Source organism: Idiotropiscis lumnitzeri, chromosome 20 (genome assembly GCF_059441095.1).
Source record: "Idiotropiscis lumnitzeri isolate Australia: NSW breed Sydney's pygmy pipehorse chromosome 20, RoL_Ilum_1.0, whole genome shotgun sequence".
Classification (NCBI taxonomy): domain Eukaryota; kingdom Metazoa; phylum Chordata; class Actinopteri; order Syngnathiformes; family Syngnathidae; genus Idiotropiscis; species Idiotropiscis lumnitzeri.
The window spans coordinates 10,123,920-10,148,140 of NC_142410.1; the positions used below are offsets into that span (position 1 = coordinate 10,123,920).

At 42.6% G+C, this 24,221-nt stretch overlaps 1 protein-coding gene across 1 annotated transcript in view; it reads left to right on the plus strand.

Annotated features, from left to right (window-relative positions):
* Positions 1-24,221, plus strand: part of nrg3b (neuregulin 3b) — a 132,452-nt gene extending 108,231 nt beyond the window's left edge. Inside the window, exons 3-9 of the mRNA XM_088283739.1 lie at positions 360-433; positions 6,492-6,518; positions 8,365-8,467; positions 9,313-9,433; positions 15,195-15,292; positions 19,127-19,309; positions 23,304-24,221. Coding sequence (XP_088139865.1) covers positions 360-433; positions 6,492-6,518; positions 8,365-8,467; positions 9,313-9,433; positions 15,195-15,292; positions 19,127-19,309; positions 23,304-23,835 — 1,138 coding nt within the window. The 3' untranslated portion in view covers positions 23,836-24,221. The remainder of the gene's footprint in view (positions 1-359; positions 434-6,491; positions 6,519-8,364; positions 8,468-9,312; positions 9,434-15,194; positions 15,293-19,126; positions 19,310-23,303) is intronic.

Consider the following 24,221-nt stretch of genomic DNA (forward strand, 5'->3'; position numbering starts at 1 on the left):
TTGCAAAAATGTTCAACTTTGTGTTGGCAGGACCTTTGCGGATTAGGCAAGCCGAGATTCTTGATGTTGTCGACATTGCCGCCAATGTTTGCAGCGGTCTTGCAGCTATAGCTTTATCACTTACATCACATCAAGTAACTTTCTCCTGTTTTTTTTTTTTTTTTTTATCCCCGCTAATAAGGAGCTGGCCATCCTGTCAGTCATGTGCTATCAGTGAGGCTGCAGAGTGCTCCCATCACAACTTCCTGACAGTTTCAGACAGGGAAAAAAAAAAGTCAAAGATGAAGAACAAATCCAATGATATGTTTGTTTGTAATCATAATTTTTAATATTTTTTTTTAATATTTTGTGTCCAACAGGTGTAAGGAAGGCTACCACGGTCTACGCTGCGACCAGTTCGTACCCAAGACGGATGCCATCTTGTCTGACCCAAGTAGGCCCTCTTTTTAATTTGTGTCCCGGTCGGAAAAAATTCAAATGACAAAATGCAAAAAAAAAAAAAAAAGAAAATCTTAAAATTCCTCTTTTTTAACTTTTTTTTTTGGGAATGTTGGAAGTATGAAAAAAAATTTAATTTTCAATATTATTATTATTATTGTTATATTGGAATGAAAATTGAGTTGGCAAGTTTTTTTTTTTTTTTCTCCGTAAAGTGGATCAGCCATCCAGTTTTTGCGTAATCCTAACAGATGGGCATACAGATGGATGCCCGAGCTATTAAACCCATCAACCAAAACAGAAACAAGTTCACCAAAAAAAAAAATAATTTAAAAATTGCAAATACAGAAAGAGAAACCAATGGCATCAGATGTAAACTTGTCAAGCCAACATTTATTCACAAAGTCTTCACTGAAGTGCATTTATACAAAAATCATTGCGGGTTTACGCATTTAGATACTTAGAAGTCTGCGATTGCTTTTTCTGCAAAGGGAAATAAAAAGTCTGTCCATCGATGAGAAACTAAAACATGTTAAAACAATAAATGGACACTAAAATTTTAATAAAACTAAAGCTAATTCTTAAACTATAACTAAAACCAATTTTCTGAAAAAAATAAAATAAAATAAAAAAAACCTGCGCCAAAAATGACTATGAAAGCGTCAAAATAAAATTAAAAACTGTTGTGTATAATTCAGAATTTTCATATTTTATATATATATATATATATATTTTCTTTTTTTTTTTTTTAATATATATTTTTTGATTTATGTTCAAAGGGGAACTGCAAACAAAGCAAAGCCAGTTGCGATGCTCCGCGAAAATAAACCTTCTTCTCTAGCGCCACCTGCTTCAAGATTTGACCCCGACGACTTTAAACACTTCAATGAAGGTCATTTCCAATTGCTCCGAGGTGGCTCCAGCGTCCATATTTAGCCGTTCCAGCTGTCCTTTTTACACACACATCAATTGGCCGGCGTCCCTTCCCCAGATCAGCGTTCGCCGACGCACCACCTCTCGTCAAAATGTGCATCACGAGAGCGCTTGTCTTTATTGCCTGACGCCATCAGATTCAAATGAACGCCCGCATGGAAAAACCTCCTGCGTCTTTTTTTTTTTTCGGGCCGCTCCTTAACCTCGCTTTCGACGCCCTTCGCGCTCGTCCTTCAGCTTGCTGCTTTTCATGCAACAGTGACGCTGTCGCTATGCTTAAAAATGTATAAAAAGCAGGAGTCGGAGGTACAAGGCCTCTCCCGCGAGCCGGCTGTGGTATGAATTTGCACTGTTTTTATGTGAGTCTGCACCAAGAGCTTAATTCCTCGTGTGTTTGATACCAGCAGGCCCTGTGAGAGCCAGTTAATGGGGTCACAAGTCAGTGTCACAAAGCAGTGTATGCTTTATACCTCCCTCATGGCGCAGACTTTTCACTAGGGGACCTCTTATTTCTTTATTTCTTTTTTTTCATTTTTTTTTCCCGCTCCGGCTCCAGAATGTGGCTGATTATTTTTATATATTAATATATCTATACGAATGTTCTCGGCACAAAAAGCAAATAAATGAACTTTAATGACATGCATTAGTTAATTAAAAAAATAATAATAATCTCTTAATAATGTCTTCATAATAAGCTTAGTTGTTATTTATTTATTTATTTATTTGATTTTTTTTAGCCGTTCCAACCTAAAAATTTATTTTTTGGGGGCCGATTTTGCTGTCCACAGTTTAATGTCATAAAAAAAATTAAAATGAATAAATAAATAAAAATTTAAAAAATATATATTGTAATGTTTTCTAGGTACTTTTGGGCTGCTGAGTCCAAAAATGAATTATAATAAAATAATAATAATATTAATCATAATATAATATAAATATAATATTCATATCATATAATCAAAAATATTTAAAAAAAAATAATGAAAAAAAATTATAAATTAAATATAAATAATAAAAATGAATTGTAATTTGAAATATTTTTGGTGGGGTCAATTGGTTGATAATTCATTTGGGGATTATCGAAAATGCTCATTGTTTATTCTCTCATAAAAGTGGACCTAGCTTGCTAACTGCTTTTGTTGCCTAATTTATTTATTTTCTCTGATTGCGTAATTTTTCACATGAAGCATCCCCATTAGACTCAACGAGATTAAAGAGCTTCCCCTGTCTAAATCATAAAATAATAATTAATCTCTGTGATCATTTTTCCGATTTTTCCACTTGTAGCAAAAACAAAACACCAAAGTCAAAATTCATCATTTTAACACTTTTGTTCAAAATCTGAAATATCTGAAAAACTACAGCACACAAAAAAAGAAAAGAAACAAATGAACAATGTTGGAGGTGCTCCGCTTTGCAATTCTATATCTGCAATTTCAAACCTCGCAACTCTGCCCTACTTTGAATCCTCAAATGAAAAATTGCACGCATGCACCAGTTTAAGCAAATAACATGTTTGAATCGGCCCATTCTTTTACCACCGGGACGGATCAAGTGTGCCCAGGAAGATTTAAAAGACAGCCTATTTTATATCTCTGTTGATACAGAGTCATCTAAATTTACCCAGATTACCCATGGTTCCGAGGATTATCCTGCTTTCAAAAGCCAAGTCATGCCTGAACAAACACACACACACACACACACACTAATAGCAGCTACAAGTGGGACAAGCACCCGTGGAATTCATTGTGTCGGCCTTAAGCGAGCGTGTTGGTTGTCACACGCACATCGGCGCCGATTTGCCTCCGTCGTTGCTCGGCAGGCCCGAATGCAAAGAAAAAAAAAAGTTCTCGCCCCGCCAAATCGATCCAATAAAATCACACTTCATCCATCAGCGCTCCTCCTTTGTCTCGCTATTGACTCGCCACGAGTGAGTGAAAAAAACGAAGCGGAGTTGGTGAGAGAGTCTCGCAGATTGTTGCGCAGCGGTGACCGGGATGTATGCGGGTTGGTGTCAAAAGCTGGTAAAGGCTCGATGAGTCACATACTGCGCTCGCTGCCGATAAAAGAAACGAGATTCGGACTGTTGAACCTCGGAGTACGGATGCTCAATGAATCCATATTTTATTGTCCGGCAATTCTTCTTTCAGTCTGGGGAAGAAATTGACGTGAGGTAGAAACAAGCAGCGGATGATGTAGATAGCGATATTGCGATAGAGCGATTTTTTTTTTTCTGGGCTGATACCGATTATTGGTCGTCATGGATTCCGATAACCAATATTTAAAGCCGATATTTGTTTGTTGAAAAAAAGGGGTCAAATGGTGTGAATATTTTGAAACGTTAAAAATTCCAAAAGTTGCCTTAGTTTAAATGCCTTTAAGCACGTTTATTAAAACAACAAAAAAAATCGTGATTTACAAGACGTTAAAGATTTTGTAGGTCTTAGAAAATAGAAGTTAGTTTTAAAAGTCTAACAAAAAGTGCACGCAGCTCCCAGAAAACAAAGATCTTAAAAGTTTACGACGGCAAAAAAATTTCTGTTAGTTGTGAGTTGTAGGAGACATTTATTCAAATTTCGGCAAAGTCTGTCGCTTTTCCTTTCCTTTCCTTTCGAGGTAAAAAAGCAAACAGGCAGCTGACTGCTGATTGGCTGCTACCTACTGCACAAGGAACCAATCAGATGCTGCTGTGGGCGAGCCAATCTGCTTCTGCACGCAGGGCCACCAGCACAAAATAAAATAAAATGCCTTTGCCGAGAATCGGCAAATTGCCAAATATCCCTGCAGATAATCGGCCCGGCCGATAATCGGTTAGCAAGTAATTTAAGACAAAGCTTTAATTGTCATTGCGGAAAAATTCTGAAAATAGTTGAACCAATAATTGTCCAAATATAAAATCGTGAAATGTACAGTTAATGGTCATTTAACACCATGTAGTGTTATTCGGGGAATTTAACTTTTCTTGAATTTTATTGAACAGACCTTTCAATCATAATTTAAATCCCCCTCCGTAGTCTACAGACGGTGAAACGGGAGGCGAGCCAAGTCTTGTTCTTCCAGATGTGAAAATATAAATACGTGCTGCCGTGGCAACAGAGAATATTGCACGCCGTTGCGTTGGCACACAAGGATGGGATTACGGATGGGATTCATCCCGTCATTGTCTCCTTCCCGCAGCCACTTTTCAGGCTCATAATCAGACCCAGAGCATCTGACACAGGTATTCTACCGCCTCGCGCGTAAATGACTCCCCGGGGTGCTTTGCCGTGCCAGTGCGAGGGATTGGGCGCCAGATTATGATTGGTGAATGCCTTGAGACAAAGCGAGAGGAAGCCACGTTCAAGGGATTCGGAGACGGTTTGGTGCGAAAAAGTCGACGGTAGCCGCGAGCTTGAATGGACGATGAGAATCGTGCTCCGTTTCCAGCGTCAGAACGAAAATGCATCCCGTGACCAAGTGGCAGTTAGACCTAAATTCTCCCCGTGGCGAAAATCGGAACGTTCACCCTTCTGTAATTGATCGGTTTTAATCCTTCACGACGCCGAACCCGACGATGAATCCGATGGAGCATGAAATAAAGGCTGACGTTTGTTTATTAATCCTTGAGGGCGCCTGAGATAAATCTGCAAGTGGACTTGCTGTTCAGAGTGTTCAACAACAACAACAAAAAAAAATAAATAAAAAAAATTAGAATGATGAGCGCGACGCGCTTTCAAAATACGACCCGAAAGACGGCGGGCAAAGGCCACTCTTGCCTGCTTTCAAGCTGCCCCCGGGGGCGCTTCATTTGCGGCGACGACACAATCAAGCCACCAAAACAAACACTTTGTGTTGGCGAGTGCTTTTCAGGATGCCTTTTAATGGCTTTGAATTACTTGCGTGATTGGATGTTTACCGAGCGCAGCCGGCCGGAGGGGAGGGGGGGGGGGAAATAGATGCGACTTATTCATGGCAATTCATTTTTCTAATCGCCATAGTCAATAACGTCATGTTTTGCAACAACAGTTTTTTTGGGGTTTTTTTTGTTACGCTGTTACTTACATTAGGTGAGGTTCGTTATTTTCATTTAAATTTTACGGTGTTTTGTTACGTTACCACGGTGCTTCTCAATTATTTTCTGTTACGCCCCGCCCCCCCCCCACCACCCACTCTCCGCCGCAACTATATTTCCGTTGCAAAACAAACTCACACCGTTGATGTAATACTCGCTGCGCACAATGAGCAAGGGGAGCGCCACTGCCCCCTACTGGAGTGGATGTTCAATTACATTTTATTGTAGTAAGGTGGGGGGGGGGAAACACCCCAGCACATAGCGACAGAAAAACGAAAAAAAGATCTCGAAGAGGCTAATTACTGTAAAACTCCCCCAATCAAAATCCATCTTTTTATTTATTTTTCTTTTTTTTTCCGAAAAGCGCCAAATAATCTGTCGGCAGCTTCACCCAGCCACATTTTATTTAAGAGTGGGCCCACCTCTGTCAGAAAAGCAATTACTGCTGAGGGCTTTCATTTTAATTTAAACGCGATTACATTTCAGTGACATGAGAAAAAAAAAGGGGGGGGGGCACTGTCGGAACGAGGAAGGAACACGAGTGCTGCTTTTTTATCAGTCCCCGCAGCGCTGGGATTCGACTTAGCTGTTTGAGGGCGTATGTCAAAGTGTGAGAGACGCGCGCGCGTGTGTGTGTGTTTAAGTGTGCGGGTGTGCGGGGGGGGGGGTGCGCGTGTGTGCGTGAGATAGCACGTGTCTTGAAGCTACCAGCGAGCAAGTATCGAGAAGTGAAGCTGGGAGATAGAGGGAGAACAATTACCGCAATGCCTCCGGCTCAAATCAATATCAAAAAAAAAAAAAAAAAAAAAGAAAGAAAGAAAAAGAGGTCTAGGCAAAGCAGCGGCAGTCGTGACATAAAGCTTTACGATGTGTCATTTTTGCAACTTTTATTTTCAGGACTTTAATCCTCGCAGCCTCCTCGTCTCGGTTGTTTTTATTCAAAGCAACTGCGTGACAATCTCGGTCTGCCTAAAGGTGAATTTTGAGTCATGTTGAAAGTGTTTGACTCTTCTTTTTTTTTTTTCCTCACGCTTTTCCCGATGCTGCCATCTGGCCTGCGATCCAACAGCGGACGAACTTGGTATCGAGTTTATGGGTAAGGCACCTTGCTGTTTCTGTTTGTCAATACACTCATAAAAGAAAAAAAAAACTTCACCTTGGGAAAAAAAATGAATGCGGACCAGTTGCCATGGCAACACAGCGACTGTGAATTACGTGTATGTTGTGTGAACGCGGGCGCGATGTAATGGGGCTCAAAAAGACAGCAGGTTGCTTGTTTTTTTTTGTTTTTTTTTTTAAACATGTGGGCTCAATAAGTGTTTGGAATGCCTAATGCACTTGAACGCACCATGGGAATCGTCCGACATTCCCGCCTGCCGCGTGGATAACAAATCTTTCTCAAAACAATAATTCACCTCTTTTCCCCGTAATAATATCACGCTGCTCTCTGTCCAGAAGGAATACATCCACACATGTGCTCGCATTCCGACTGTTTTTCATTTTCCTCGCCCGGAAGACTCGCCGTCGAGCATACCAAACAAGCGATGGCGCTCGCTGGGAAGTTTCCCATTAGCTTGACTTCACACAAGGAGGGCGGGAGGCACATGTGAAAACCTTCCTCAACTCGGTGATTACAATCTGCCCGCTGGATTAATTGGGAATGTTGAATCGGAGGAAATTGAAAAACCAGATCCAGGACTGATTGGACTGACTTCGGGTCGATGGTGGCACGAGCACCAGCGAGTCTGTCTGCTTTCTCTCGTCGACTTGGCCTAACATGGAAGAAGCGACATTTTGCCATTTCCTCCCGGAGATTCTCCGGGGGCTTTGTGATTGTATTTGAGCCTGCCAAAGAGTGCACCTCTGTCATCTGGAGGCGCGGCGCGTGATTCCGGGAGTGCTTGAGAGGTCATCCGGCTGACGGCGCTGACACTTCTTGACACTTCGCGAGAGCGCAACGGCGGACGCGTCTTCAGACTAAAGTGCAAGTCGACGACTGCTGCGCTCGCAACATTGTGACCACGGGAAGCCCTCAAGCGGCCGCCGCGTGCACGCCCAACAACGATTGGGAGAGCTTGATAAAAACGTGAGCGGACAAGCACACATGAGGAAAGACCTCCCGGGACGGTTGACAGCCGCAAAAGCCGCAGACGAGCCGGCGAAGGTCACCGGGATGTCTTCGGAAAGTTTTATTGCAGCCGGGCCACCAAGATCCCAGCTGGAATTTAAAAAAAAATAAACAAATATTATTTATTTTTTTAGTAAAATGACAGCGTGATGCGTTTTTGACCTCGAGAAAAGTCCGGAAAAGAACAAGTTTGACAAAATATTTATTTAGAGCAGGTGTGGGCAAACTACGGCCCGGGGGCCACATGAGGCCCGTTAAATGTTTTAATCCGGCCCGACGAAACTTGGGGGGGAAAAAAATGAAATGAATAAACCTTGTTAATGTTTTATTTTCTATTTATTTTCAACGACATATTTATTGTTGGAATGCTTTTGTTCACATTCATTTGAAATTAAATGTATTTTTTTTTTCACTCCATCCATCTGCTCCTGTCAAATTTTAGATTTAGCTTTTAGGTCTAGAGCATAGCATAAGAAAATATTTGACCAACAATTAGATTTTTGGTGAATTTGCCTTGTGAATGGAAAAAAAACTGAATATTTTCAGGTTTGATTGGCAGATTGACTACCAACCTACTCGCCTCTTTAGAGCGCCTCATTGTCGGCCATTAATGGGCGCATGTCACGGTGAGAAAGACGGAAGCGCCAAAATAGGAAAAGAAAAAAAAAAAACAAAACCTCTGACTTGACAGCCAGTGAGTGGATCGGAGTTTGGAGCTACCGTGGTTGCCCCCCCCCCCCAGCAAGAAGAAACAAATTTGCACGTGTCAATTGTGGATCTTTAATGGCCTGTATCCCCCCCCCACCCTGCGCAGAGAGCGGTGACACCTACCAGAGGCAAGTGTTGTCCATCTTCAGCATCGCCTCGGGGATGTGTCTTCTCGGAGTGGCGTGTATGGCTCTCTACCGGCGCAACAAGTAAGCGAGCGCACCTGTTCGGGCGAGCCGCGGGCACCGAGCGAGCGAGATAGGAAATCAAGGAAAAAAGAAGCAGCTTATCATCCAGAAAATTTTTTAAAAATAAATGTATCTACCTAAATCACAAACACCTCTTTATATTTACTAGCTAGCCGCTACTAGCTGGTCGCTAACACTTGCTACTCCTCTGCTAGCATGGCGCCGTTTAAGGAACAGGCTTGTCAGAAAGAACACAAAATAAATATGGTTACCGTGCGGTTTATGCGAGTGATTCATGGTGATATTTTTTTTTTTTTTTTTTTAAGCGAAGGGAGTTGTGTTAAATCTGCTTTTACGGGAGGTTTAAATCCTACGTGATTATTTTTACATACTGTAAAACTTTTTTCCTCTGCGAGTCACGGCAGTCTTGTTTTCATGGCCTTTAGTCAGGATGTAATTAGTATGCAGTACTGCGGAGAGTTTCGCAGCCCTGTGTGTGTGTTTTTTTTTTTTTTTAATATGAACTATTAATGGCAAATTAACATTTAATCCCAAAGTTTTAGGAATCAGTTAATATTTCATTTGATCAAAGTTGAATCCAAAGGGAAGGAATGGCCTCACATTAAGCGTGACTAAAAGATTGCGTTCGCATCACAGTAGGAGGGAAATACGGTCATAAATAAGTGACAAGTGTTGTTTTAATTTTGTTTGAGTTACATTATCATGAATAAATAACATGCTGATTGACGTTAAAATGTGACAACTAGCTAGTTAGCCGCTAGCGCTAAAAGCTAATGTAGCTTTACTGACGGCTTATTTTATCTGTGTTGAGGTTGTGGAATTCTAACATTCATTTTCATCCGCAGGAGACACCGGCAAAAACTCCAGGCTCATTTCTCAGAGAGTCGTAGCTTGAGGGACTGTGGTATCAACGCCTCGGCTCTGATGTCCAAATCTGCCTCGAGAACGCAGTACAGCCTCCACAAGGCAAGTATTTCGATCTTGTCTTTGTCTTTTTCTGAAAATGAAAGCGTTTACCAGCGTCTATCCAACATGGAGATACCAAATCTTCGAAATCATGTGTGGGCAAACTACGGCCCGGGGGCCACGTGCGGCCCGTTCAACGTTTTAATATGGCCCGCTCAATTTGAGAAAAAAACGAAATGAATGAACCTTGTTCGTGTTTTATTTTCTAAAAACTGTGCTTTTTCATAAACATATATATTGTTGTAATCCTTTTGCTCACTTTCATTTAAAATTAAATTATTTATTTGATTTTATTTATTTAAAGTATTTTTTTTCCTCCGATGAGATGAGGTTACTAAAATACTCCGTTGTGGCCTGCCAATCAAAAAGTTTGCCCACCCCTGGGCTAAATAAACGACGTGAATTAAGCAAGATGGCCTTTTTATCTCATTTACTGCCATTGACGGCTAAAGACGTCAAAAATCAATTTATTTTTTATTTTTTTACTCGACTGGTAGTGAATGAGTTGATCAGTTCTCTGGCTCTTCCAACACACATCGTTGCGCAAACTGTGGTGTTAGCCATTAGCTTAAAAATTGTGAAAAGTTGAAAGTCCCAGTGTTGTCGTACTGTATTCTCATCACTCATGGGTCAGTTCTTGTTCAAACGTATTGCTTGGTCGGGATTAACTTGCTGTAAAAAATGACATTTAGCTCGTAATTATGCATTATTCACGAGCTTTGAATAATGAATCCATTGCTTGTAAATGCTGAAAACCGTGAGGTGCATCAGGACAAGAACAAAAAAGGGACTCTTGGGGATGAAAGGAGATTAAATTATGTGATTTAATTATTCATCCCGGGATAAAAAAAAAAAGATAAAAAAAACATGACATAGGGACATTTTGAAGAGAATTCTTGAGTACCAAAGATGCTTTTTTTTTTTTAGCATAAAAAATGATGGAGCATGACAAGCAAATTATTAATTTTGAGCGAATATTTGGCAATAAATGTGCATGCAGGTGACAATCACCTCGGCAGTGTCGCGACCGTGGCTTTTATTGCAGATGCGCTTACATGCGCTTTTTTTTATCATCCTCACGTAACTTCAACGAGCAAATTATATTCGGGACTCAACCGTCGCTTGTATTTGAAAACGCTGCCTAAAACATTTTTCAGCTTTTTTTTTAACAAGCAATAAACAAGCTGGTATAAATTTCGCTGTAAGTTTGTTGCATCTCTTTTACGGAAGTACCTTTCCGAATACAGCTCTTACGGAGGCTCTTCAATAATGCATCTACGTCTGAAACAAGCGAGCCCCGCCCATGGAAACTTACTTTGCAGACTCTTAAAAAGCCTTTTTTTTTTTTACGACTGTGTCATCGAAAATGGCGACTCAAGTGTTGACAAGCTGAGAAGCGTCAAATATCCATCTCAGCAGGGTACAATTTCTCCTTCTGAAAACACTTTGCGAGCGACTGTCCACAAGGTTTGACACCCTAAAACCAATCCCAATACTTTAAAGCCCAGCCGGTCTTTTTTCATCGGAGCGGGGGGTGGGGGGCTTTGAAATTCAGAAAGCCCTCGTAGGATGCCGAGAAGATGCCACAAACGTTAAAAAAAAGCTGTCTGAGGGAAGCTTAAGTCGGGAAGAGAAAGATCAGCGCGCCCGAAGCACCTGGGAGGCGGGAATGAGCTGCAGAGTCCGAGGGGGGAGGTGGTGGATGGGGGGGGGGGGTCATATATGAAATAATTTGTTTAATGTACCCTTTGTAGGATGAGAAGTCAAAATGGAAAGGGGAATTTTCACACCTGAAATTGCCTTTGTTGCCACGGCGAATGGACGGAGATGAGAGTGAATTAGCATCACGGTTGGAACGAGATTGCAAAGCTGATGTCAGAATTATGTGCCGCAGACAGGTGTCAAATGAGGTCAGGGGGGAAATTAAACTCGCATCAGCATAAAGTTAACGCGCCGGCGACTAATGTACTGGAAAAAGAAACAGAGGTCGGAAAGAACCTGGGGAGGCTTTTTATGGCGAAAAGCACATGGTGTTCCGCAGGGCTGCGTTCTGGAACCGCTAGATTATGGGTTACGTTACATTGTTGGGAATCGGGTTCCTGTGTTGGGTTTCTCATTCGGTCATGTACTAGAAAAAGAAAAAAGCTTACGGTTGGCCAAAAGGCAGCTCGAACTGGTTCATGTTAAATACTGGATGGTGTTCCTCAGGGCTGTACTCTAGAACCCTTCAACTTGATTCAATTTGTTTCTAACACCGTCAGGGCATCGTTTTAAACACAGTTTTGCTTCTGGAGGTATCTTCATAATGAATGAAACGGCAGCTTGACGGATCACGCCGGCAACAGTTCGGCATTTTCTGCAAATGTACATGCAGGTGCCTAATTATGCAACAACGCGCAGATACCAAAAAAAAAGTGTGTAGCTGTGCGCAGTTCTTAATTATCCTGCTGCTGTTTATTTAAGGATCCTAAAAGGGCCCATAAAGAAGGGCGGGATTAATGCGAGGCTGAATGCCGAGGTTTTTCGATAGCTTTTTACGAGGCTCCCGTGTCCTCCCCGTTGTCTCCACGTTGTCTTGTATTGTAAAGGCTTTTAAAAAGAGTCGTAAAAAAAAAAAAAAACGCGGCCGCAAACAAACAGGCGGCGGCAAGTTGGCAAAGTGGTTACACCTTGCAACGTCTTGCCTTTTGTCTCTGGCGGACGTGTGCCGTAGGAATGCAATTAGGGTTTAAGAAAAGAAATTTATTAATTAATTAAAAATTCTGCACAAAATAAATTAAATTCTGAACTGTACAGACATTATAAGTCACTAGTGTGCAAAATATCTTGCAAAGAAATACAAAAATAAATAAATAAAAATAAATAAATAAATAAGGAAAAAATGTCCTGTTTAGTGGAAGCAGAAATTGTGGAGCTGTTATCGAATTGGGGGGTTCTGATGTTCGAATGGAGCTTGACCTGTGAAGATGTTTTTAATTAAAATAGCTTTTGAAATTTTTTTCTAGGATATTTTCATCGTCTACTTTTTTATGTTGAATTTGGCGCACAAAAGGTCAAAGAAAAACAAGAGAGCTCAAGCGAAGCAGATTGCATTCATTTTAATTGCTGGAATATTTTTATTTTTTTTTTCAAAATATTTTTTTCAGATTTTTTTTTTTGTAACAGAAATTAATTCCAAGAAACAGAAAAATAATTATTCCGTGAAACTGAAATTTAAAAAAATGACTCCAGTTAATTCAACGCGCTTCCATCTCAACCCCGACATTTGGACGTCATTTCTCGTCCAATTACAAACAGAACGAAGTCACGGTTTGCCGATTTTTTTTTTTTTTTTTCGCCGAGTCACCTCTAGTGTAGTGCTTCTATACTGCGTCCGTGTCCGATGCGATTGACTGGTGAGCAATCCAGCGTGGCGACTGCCTTTCTCCCACATTCAGCTGGGATCGGCTCCAGTTCGCCCGTGACCCTGAACAGGATAAGCGCTCCAAAACGGACGGATGGATGGCTCCCCTGACGCAAATTCTTGAAGGGACCTACTAGGGCTGAACAATTTGGAAAGATTTATTATTATTTTTTTTATTTTTTATTTTTTTTTTAATGTAATCTTGCCATTTAATATACAATTTTTTTAAAAAGTCATTTCCTCATATACTTTAACACAAGCAATACTTTAAAATTTATTACAATAAACTAACAAATTTATTAGATTTATTTTTTAATGAAACAAAGATACTAAGCCTTTTTTTACCCCCCCCAAAAAAAAATCGTGATTAGAAAATCGCATTTGACCACATTGCAATGTTGATTTTAAATTTGATACTCCCAACCAGGGGCGGAGCTATATGGTGCCCCGCCCCCGCTGGTCACACTCTGGCCACCCCACATCTGGGGGAAAATTTGGGGCTAATTGATCACCCTTCAGTGTGATGTTTTGTCACTCCGGCCAACCCACTAAAAAAAATAAATTAATTAATTTAAAAAAAAAAAAAGTTTTTTTTTTTAAAAGGCTAGCCACGCCCCTGCTCCTAACACTTTAACATGAAACGATCCCTCGAAATCAATGTCCAAAGCAGGAAGTCCTGTTGGCAGAATAACTGAATCATCTCTTGATTTTCACCGAGGCGCTCCTTGCGGGTGCTTCCCGGGGATTGCCGCCAGATAATGTTGTTCATTTTGATAAGACCGGGGCAAAAGACGAACGCCGAGCGGAACGTGTGGAGCCATTAACGTAATCTTGTGTGGGATTAATTGTTTGTCTGTGAGGGCCAGTGTGCTGCTTCATGCACAAAAGTGCCCCCCCACTCCTCTTCTAATCTGAGTTTTAAAATGTAAAGTGTAATTAAAGACAGCGCCTGAGCACGGGGGAATACGCCAGCGAGCCACAGCGCGCTTCCTCACCCTGACAGGAGACATAAACCTTATGGAGTGCGCTGATACTCCACTCTCAAGACCCATTATGTATTTACCCCCGAGCTCTTTCACTGCGTCGTCTTACATCACTTGCAGCATGTTTTTTATTTGGACCGCTGCTAAAAATGGACCCAAGATGAGCTGTATGAAATCAGCATTGAGGAATAATTGGATTTATGCTGCTCTAGGGCTCCCTCTAGAGTTCACAAGTGTAATTGAATTCCTGGCCACTGCGTGAAATCTACTTTCGTGATTTTTTTAAAAAAATTTTTTAATATACTATATTGGATATTAGAAAAAAAAATTAATGATTGGTTTTGGGAGCTTTTCTTTAGTGCGCTTTGTTGTTTTTAAACACATTTTTTTGATCATCTTCTAAATTGATGAACATAAAAAAAAGCCACCTTCATCAAAGTTCACTCTAGGTCAATTTGCAATAAACTTAATGAGATCAGATTTTAGCTGTGGGCTATACAAACATTCTTAGTTCATGATTACGATTGGCAAAAAAAAATAATAATTAATTAATAGGTACCAAAACGTAGTTTGGCCTAAACCCAGTTTGCAAATAAAACCACATAGCCATACCACAAAATTAAAGATATGACCCAATGTCCTTACTTAATTATTTTTTTTTTATATATTTCCGAAGCAGTTCACTGTAATAAGGCCAAAAAAAAAAATCCCATTGCCGCCACGGCATTGAATCAAATGAAAGCCCTTGATGCATGAACGCTTTCCAAGTATGCCATTAGATTGCACTAATATGTGCTCTCCATGTCCAAAATGATGATTAGTCCACTGGAATAAAGCCAAAAGTCATCACGTTGAGTCACACCTCAAATTCTCATTTCAGGCGTTTGTGCTCATAAGCGCCCACAATGTTTCATAACACGACGTTTGGGGTCACAGCATGTTCATGAGTGGAGTCATTTTTACTACTCCCCACTTATCTTTTTCTTCTTCTTCATTCTCCTCTTGGTTGATTACGTCTCTTTGGTGGAAAGCGCCACCTACTGTACAGGAAGTGCAAAGATTTACTCAATGCAATTCACATTTCACAACATGACGAAACATGACAGCTAGACTAGCTAGCTGCAAAAAAAAAAAAAGAAAAAAATCAGGAGTTCACTGTCCAATAAAGGAGGTGTCTCGACTGGTCCGCGAATTTTTACAGATTGCACAGGATGACAAGGACGCCATTGTCCTTGCCGAAAGGCGGCGTGGATCGTCGCAATGATTTAGCAGCTGTTCTCTTTGAAGGTCGTATTAGACGGTGTTGCTTCACGTCAACGCCGGCGTGTCACAATCCACATGAATTTGCCACAATCACTTTGTGTCTCCTTTGCAGGCTTGCGGCACCCACCGCGGCGCAGGCGACGCGCCGCCGGCAGCGTCGACGCCATCGCCGCACGTTCTCGCCGGAGAGCCCAAAGGGAAACGCTTCAGGTGAAAACGGCCGCACATCGCTCACGCGCGGGAAAGCAATCAACGTGCAATCTGACGGTGACCTTTCGACGCTAAACAGATGATGCAGACGATTGTGAAGGATGTGCCGTAGGCCGGTTGGCGCTCAAGTGCCGGCGAATATTTACATGTGAAATGGATCAGCGTTCAGCAATTTTTTTTGTTTTATAATATACTGAAAAAAAAAAAAAAACTTTTTTTTTGTCGCACAGAAATTGCTCGACTCAGGATATTAAATTATTTACTTTTTTTCGGAAATCTTTTCAAGTAACCTCACTTGCAATTCTCGCCTATAAAAAAAATTTCAATTACCTGAAGAGAATAAGTGCAATTAATTATTTTTCATAAAAAATATTTTATTACATTATTAGGAGAACATTTTTTTAAAGAACAACATCATAAAAGAATAAAGCTGTAATTTTCCCAAGACAATTAGAAAATCAATCAGCATCATTGACTGTTTGTAATTGCCTATAGATGCCACAAGATGGCAGCAAACTCCTTTTTTGTTCTGTTAGATTACTTCAACATTGTTGTTTGGAACCAAGATGATGGTCAAATAATTTTTGGCCTGTTTGCAATAAAAAAAATAAAAAATCGGAATGCTGTCATAAAATGCAAAATGCCATAGATGGGCTACTGAATAGCATCAGTGTAGCCGCATATAACCCTTTAGGCGACCGATATTGAACACAAACGGTGGAGTAACACAGATAACATAACACTCACTGGCATGTATTCTTTATCCTCTGCGTTGAATGATTGGTCATTGTAATGACACAAAAAAAACTTGTGGCACAATTATAAAAAAAACTAAACTATTTTCAAATCGTGAGCAAACAACATATGGAAAAGAGTAAACAGCCCCGTGGCGGGAAGAAGAAGAAAACCCCGTCGAGTTAAACATCGTCATCCTTTTGTTCTGCTTTGCTTCACTTGACAACATATTCAACAAAATGCATCGCCTCGGCTACGAAGGATCTCGGAGGTGGTTCTGCTTTGTAAACATAGTGAGCGGGGCAAAAGGGGAGGAGTGTGACGAGAAGTCAAGAAAAACAAAAAAAAAAGAAAAATTCTGTTCGTGAGACGTCTGCCGACTCACTCCGACGCTTAATGACATTCATGTCAGGCCGCCGCCACGCAAGCAGCAGCTCACTGCAAACTCGCCTCGCACTCGCTGCTGGCAAATCACCAGAAATGAGTGACGGTAAATGTCTGCTTTCCACTTGATGTATCGCTCTTGTCCTAATTATGGGCAGCGGCTGAAAGACGCCCGTAAATCTGCCAAGTAATGGGATGCAAATAAGACAAGACGGTGCATAAAGCGCCGCGCGTTTATTTAAAGTCGGCGTGATGAGTGCAGCTTTGGGCGTGATAAAGCAAGGACATGCCGGTGTCGTGCCAAAGAAGGTGTCAAAGCTCATTTTGAATGAGTTTTTCATGAGGTCAGCCATTTTTATTGATTGTGGTCTGAACATGTTGACCTGGTTTACTTGGATAATTAGGATTTCCGTTTTTTTTTTTAGGCAGATTACTCTTTGATTTAAAAAAAAAAAAAGGTAAAAGATGTGAACTCAATGCTTAGCGCTTGATATATTTCTGCCGGAGATATTTTACCGTTTTTTTCTGGAAGTGGCACCCTTAAATTCCTGGAGCCACATTTTCTTGAATGTGAAATAAACGCCTTCGTTTTGTTTGACTGGCAAAGGTGTTTAATGGGAACATTGCTAAATATTTCGTATATAAGTGCGCTCTGTTGAAAATGACGAAATATTGAAACGATATAAAAATGTGATCATATAGGCTAGACATTTCGGGAAGTTGGACTTTGGTACGGACCTTTTAATTGGAAGAAATTTTCGTCGTGGACCTCTGTGACTTTTAATTGAATACCTCTGCTCTATATTTACCCGTCATAGTCCTGAATTGGAATATAACCGAGACAATGTTGGAATATGATTTCAAATAAAGTCCTTCAACCGATTGTCGCCTCCCCAATCCGCCGTCTAAAAAAAAAAAAAAATGCCCCCAAGGCGCTATTTGTGGAGAGAGACATTAATTTTCGAGCAGAATTCCTCTTGTGTATGAAACGGAGAGAATAAAAAAGCAAGACACAAACCGACTCTTCTTTCTGGGAGCGAGAGGACGAGAGCAACAATTGGGGCTCGTCTCATTTTGTTCCTCGGGCTTGTAACACAGATCCCGGCAGAGAAAACGTCCAGATCAATGAGCGCCTCGGTCGATCGTTTTCCAAAAGTGTTGATGCGTTGCCAATAGGAGGGAAAAAAAAAAAAAAAAAAAGAGTTCTCGCGCGCTCCCGAGTCGCTTCGCCCACAAAGTTTGACGCTTTCGGAATCGATGCGTAATCATGGCGGCGCTCGCCAGTCGATTCCGCGCCGCCTCAACGTTTGAATGTCATAATTGAATTATGAAGAACGCGTGAGGGCTAATCGATGAAGTGGGATTTAGTCTCGGGGTGAGTACAAATGTATTTATCGGGAACGTCGCACTTGGCTCCGGTTTGTTCGATAAAATGCATCAAATAAATAACGCAGGATTAATTCTTCTGGCACGCAGGTCACGTCAGGATGCTTATTTTTGGGGAAGTACGGCAATAAAAAAATGAAACATTTAACACATTGCGCAATCAAGTATGGCTGTCGATTTTTACATTTTTTATCCCCCTCCCCTCCAAAACTGCGGGAAATGTGCTCGCAAACTTTTGCTTCGACTTCAACGTCCTCTCCGGCAGATATCCAGCTGAGAGAACGACGAGTTTGTTGTTTTGTTTTTCCACCTCCACTCGAAGAATGTGTTCCATGCGGTTCAACACCAAAAAAAAAAAGAAAAGAAAAAAAGAGCTCACAGGGGGAGAAAGACCAAAGCAGCTCTTGATGAAGCAAGCCGGGAAAATGTTTTACCTGCCATTTGAGTCCCATGAGGCATTAACAGCGGCTTGTTTTCGGTAAATCACAATGGCGTCTGCTTAATGCGGTGATCAAGTCAAAGTATTCGGCGGGAAAAAAATATTTGTCGTTGTGCTGCTTTTCGAATAAAGTCGCCGTATCAAAAGAGGCGGCTGGGAATACGACAACGTTAGCCACTTACAACGAAATGTTATCGGTTTGAAGTTATTTTTTTGGGGGGGTTGCAAAATCCATTTAAATCGGAAAAGAAGCATCACTTCTGAATCCTCAACTGTCAACGATCTGTCACTTACACCTTCTGTCTTTAATTGGTTGTTTTTTATTTGATTTTTTATTATTTTTATTAAAAATCGAATTATAAGTGGATGGAGCACAGAATTTTTTTATTTTAAACGATGAATCGTTTTTTTTTTTCCTTTCTGTTGACAAGAAAGCTTCACCATCATTGTAATTCCACGTTAGATTTTTTTTTTTCCTCCCCTTTCTCCTCATGACCTTCGTCTTTGACTTTTCCTGCGGCGCCATCGGCGGCGTGCCCGCCATGTTGATTTATGACCACCCGCGAAAGCCTCTCCTCATCCTTCTTGCGTTCCTCGTCCGAGCGCTCGCACACGATCGCATGATTATGCAAATCAAAGGTGTAAGTGATGAATGACATCTGTTTCACGTGATTATCACATCCCTGCCATGTTTTTTTTTTTTTTGACAAACATTATAAATTCCGGCCGCCTCCATTTGGGCGCTTAGCCGAAAGGTCAGTCCAAACAAGGAAGAGATAAAGATTTTACAAGGGATTAGTGAATCCGTGCGGCCGTGTGCCTTATTACGTTAAATCCCTGATATTCATCCACGCTTTTTTTTTATTTTATTTTTTTTATTCCATTTCCAGGAGCAATTCCCTCTCGCTCAGTCCGGCGCTGAGACGCAAGGAGGCCAATCATTTCAGGACGCCGCCCGTTTCCAGAGGAAAGTTGAAGCTGCCGTCCAATCTGATGGATGCGTCGCGAGCGTCCGCTCACGTCTACAAGCACCTGCAGGAGGAGGAGCCAACTGACGTCGAGTCCTTTAGGGGGTAAACTTGCATTTTTTTTTTTTATCTTTTTACCTTTTTACCTTCTTGAGCAGTAGGCCGTGCGGCTGGTGAAAATATCAGAAAAAGTTTGCGTATCGTCATTGTCAGGCGGAAACCTTAAATGTAAAAAAATATCAAATAAAAAAAAATAATAATTTAAAAAAATAATAAATAAAACAATTTAAAAAAAAAATAGGTGAAGGAGAAGAAGAAGTAATTTTGGAGATGTGCAGATATCTGAAGCTGATATTCATTTGTTGCAATTTTCTCCATAACTTCTGCACGCAGGGCCACCAGCATGGGAGGGAGGGAGGGAGGGAGGGAGAGAGAGAGAGAGAGAGAGAGAGAGAGAGAGAGAGAGAGAGAGAGAGAGAGAGAGAGAGAGAGAGAGAGAGAGAGAGAGAGAGAGAGAGAGAGAGAGAGAGAGAGAGAGAGAGATCAGCGCCGCTCGCAAACGTTGGGTCACGTCCCAAATTGCTGGCCTGAATGGGAACTCGGCATCCACGCATCGCACACGCACTCCGCCTCCTGTTTGTCGCGGTTCATCTGCGATGTGTCGCCATCCGATCCGGGGCAGACGGGCACCAGTCCAGATGCTCGTGAACAGATAATAGAGCATTCCGACATGCCCAGAAGGCTTTCGCTTTGAATCAAGTCTGTCATTACTGCATGTCGACGCTTCTGGTCATGAAAATAACGAGTCGTACAAACATTTAGGGTGCAATCCAATCTGTTCCACATTTCTCCAATTTTTTTTTTTCAAAATTCTAGAAGGCTTGAAGGATATTAACTTGAGGTTGTCTGAAGTCCTCGACATGTAAACGACACTCCGAAAAAACAAAATCTGTGAGGTCCGGGCAATTAAATCATTTTCTAATTTCCCCGGGAGATGAGAAGATTTGGTTTGGTTCAACACTTGCAATCTCATTAGCCTCACGTAATTGCCTCGCAGATCCAAGCGATCCAGTCGGGTTCTCGTGACCTCATTGTGGACGTCGAGAAATGAACAAAAGATGCCAGCGGAGGCGCATATTGGACATGTGACATGGTGGAGATTCATTTTGGAAGCTTTTCATGGTGGCGCAGATGTCAAGTGAGGACAGCGACTTGTCCTACTTCTTGACAGTTATCGCGAGTTCAAGTTCAGCAATTAGAAGAAGTGCAGGAGAGGGGGAGGCTGAAATCGCTTTCTTTGGTCTTCCACTGGAGACTCTCGCGCAGTGAAGTCCTCACTCAGAATCTATTCAAAGATGAAGGAATGTAACATTTGGTGTGAATCCGGATCTCGATGCAAATAAGAGCTAATCTAAATGTCCTAATCTGGATTTGATCGGCTATGGTACAGGTTCTCCAGGCCAGTTTGGCAATTGGCATTATGTAACTATGATTGGACCGATTGCCGCCGGTTTAGGGTGTGTCAACCAAGATGTTACAATCTTAACCCAAGCTAGCTGTAACCTGTATCAGAGGTCTTCAATCCTGTTCCTCAATGGGCCGTTGTCCTGTCCGTTTTTCATCTCTCGCTGCTGCAACACCCGATTCAAAAAATCAGATTAGCAAGGTCTGCAGAAGCTGGGTAATGATCCTGATCATTGAACCCGAGCCAGCTGTGACCCACATCGGAGGTCCTCAATCCTGTTCCTCGATGGGACGTTGTCCTGCCCCGTTTTCCATTTCTCCCTGCTGCAACACCTGATTCAAAAGGTCAGATAATTAGCAAGTGCTGCATTAAGATAATAATAATAATAATAATAATAATGCCTTTATTAGTCCCACAATGGGGAAATTCGAGATTCAAACCCAGGCCTCCTGGGGAGACTGGGTCCTGAACGCGGCGCCTTAGACCACTCGGCCATCCTGGCAGCCACGAGATTCGAACCTAGGCCTCCTGGGGAGACTGGGTCCGGAACGCGGCGCCTTAGACCACTCGGCCATCGTGGATAACAGTCCGGATTATTTCAATCAGAGACAAGAAAACAGACACCGTCCTTCGAGGAACAGGGTTGAGGACCCCTGCCCTACATGATTCTTCAGTCTTGGCACTGAGTCGTGTGAAGACCTCCACCAAGGATAGGCAGAAAGATTCCTGGTCAAAACCAGTTTAAAACCGGTCGCGTTTTCCTCATTGGGGTGACCGGGACTTTATTCCAGATGATTTCTGGGTCGAGGAGGGCAGCACGGTCGACTTTTGCCGGGCATCCATACCTGTGGACTATTCATTGAATCATGTTTGAACATCCACAAGCTTTTTCCTCCACACCGACACCTGCAAGATTATTTTCACTCCAGTCACCCGACCAAGAAAGCGATTTTCGGCACGTCGATCGGAAACGGCCTAATTTGGTGCGTAACTTTATCAAAAAGCGTCCGTCATGAAAGCGAGCGGCCGTGTCCCTCGCGATGCTCCTCTTAGCAAGCCGCACTGATTGAACATCGCAACGACTCGAAACGATAACGCCGCCTGCTCCCAAACTCTTTGTGACCTATTTTCTAAAATTTTTTTTTTTTTTTAAACAAAGCTTCACGGAACCGAGCAGTTCTCCATCCCGGAATGAGTGTATCCCCAATTGAGGTCAGGGCTTTTGTCTCCATTTGAAAGAGAATTAGTGTGAAATGTGCTCTCATCAGAACACTCGCCATCGTGTTCTGCAGATCGAGCCTCACTTTGCGCCTTCAAATTTCACCGGCCGGATCTCCCCCGAAATATTTAATCGAAAGACGACCCTGGCGATGTCCGCTCACGGAGAACCGAACGAGCTCCCGGCAATCGACGCTCAAGACTCCGAAGTTGAACCCATTTGGATCTCGTTAGCCGTCCACGCGGTTCCGCCCGTCGATTGCCGGCCCTCGAGCAGGTTAAAGTGACCTATTTCTGGACTGAGCAGCGAAACAACGCTGAGTTTTGGAGCAGCCCCTCACCCACCTCCTCCCTTTCTTCCCAGTTGCCATGGCGATGCCGTCTCATCTCTGAATAGGAGTAGTGGGAGGTGGATGGCGGGATGAGGGGAGATGGTGACGATAGCGCGGCAAAACGGGGAGGATAAAGACGGGGGGTGTAAAAATCAGAATTGAGCGCCGGCGCCCAAACTTGGGAAAGTGCCCCTCCACGTTTTCCCATTTCCAGACAACAAATTCCCCCCGCTGAGTGTTGTCACTTTTATTATCCAGCATCAAAACATATTTACCCGCCGCAGATAAGGACAGAACTGACGGCAACTTTGCAACGGGGTTTATTTTTAGATGTGTTTTGATCTGCCGGATTTACCTCCAGCTTGCATTTCCTCTTCTAATATCGAGGAGGGACTGGGGAAGTAATTCAATTGTAGAAACTTGGTTATGCTACAAACAATCTCGGAAAGGCTGGCAAGAACAGCGGCTGTCTCCTCAGGTGGGTGGGGGGGGGGGGGGGGGGGACAAATCCAAATGTGAACCCAGAACTGGTTCATGAAGCAGATTTGAATCTCCGTTTACCCATCACTAACCAAATCTCCAGCAACAATCCCGACTCTCCAGAATTCATACTTCCCAGACTGACCTGTGAGGGGCGCTGTGGTGCCACAGGGCATCCAGAATAATTTTTCAAGCCTATCTCACACCGAGCGACACAGCTGAAAGTATTGATGGGGAAAATGAAGTTTCAAATTTGCTTCGTGAAGCAGTTGTTATATTTTTGAGTCCTCTAGATGGCGCTGTTGCTTTAAAAAATGTCAAGTCAGCCCAATGTTGTATGTTTACCCCACGAAGGTCAAGCACCCTACAGTTGTTCCATGAAGAGACTTTTCAAAGATGTTCAGGGCAATTCATTCCTCGTTTAAAGATTCACGTCGCATCAAGGAGGAATAATTACAAAGTCATCACGAGAGGAAATTACAGAGAAAGCGGCCTTATTACCGCACCCCGGCACTTTTTACGAGAAATATCTGCTACGGTGTAAAGGTCCCCGTCGTCGTGACGTGCTCTCTAATTCCCGTCTCATTCTCTCTCTCGCCTCAAGGTGTGATGCGAGCGGGGGAAAGGTCGGCACCGGATGGACCGAGGTGCCTTGCACTCGCCTGGATAAGGGAAGCAGCTTCCCTCCGCCCTCGCTGCGCACCCGTTCTGTTCCCATCATCCCTTCGCTGCAGGCGTGCGACCTTGAGGGAAGGCGTTTGGATACCACTGACCAGAACCCGGGGGGGTGTCTCGTCCCCGCCGCCAGCCCTTCCTCTCGCCCCGGCGAGAGTGCCGTGCCCATTAGTGTTTGCCCTCAGACGCCCTCTTCTTCCTCCGCCGTTGAAATGACCGTAGAACTCGTTCCGGTATTAAAGCCGAAAAACATTTCCAGTCCTGCGACAAAGTCTTCGGGTTCTCACATCAACCGCAGGGGTGCTACAGAGGTCGGCGCCGGACAAATTAGCTGGGATTGGGCCAGAGAGCAAACAAACCCTGGAATCCGAGGTTTAAAGACGACAGGCCAAGGTTATACCGCCATCGAGAACCCGAACGGCCCCTCGGCTATCTGCAGAGGAAACGTAAATTCCAGTTGATTGGATCCACTTTGCAAAGTTCCTAGCGAGTCGGGCCCAACGCCTTTTGCTGCTTGGCAGGTGGGACCATCTGTGCGGCCAAAAACCGGACGGACAGATTGAACTGCGACGGACGGAAAATGGAATAATATGCCCGATCATGACGGCAAACAAGCACACATTGTGAATAAACTCATAACATGACAACGAACCGTGAGTGGGAGGGGAAAAAAAAAAAACACTATTTAAAGGGAGCTTCTACCTAGAAACCAAAATAGTGTGTCTCTATGTTGTTTCGCTATTGTAAAGAAATGAAATTATACAGTATATGTCATCTAATATATGTCACATGGACGTATATATATTTGACATACAATTGTGACAAAATAAAGACAAAGATAACGGTG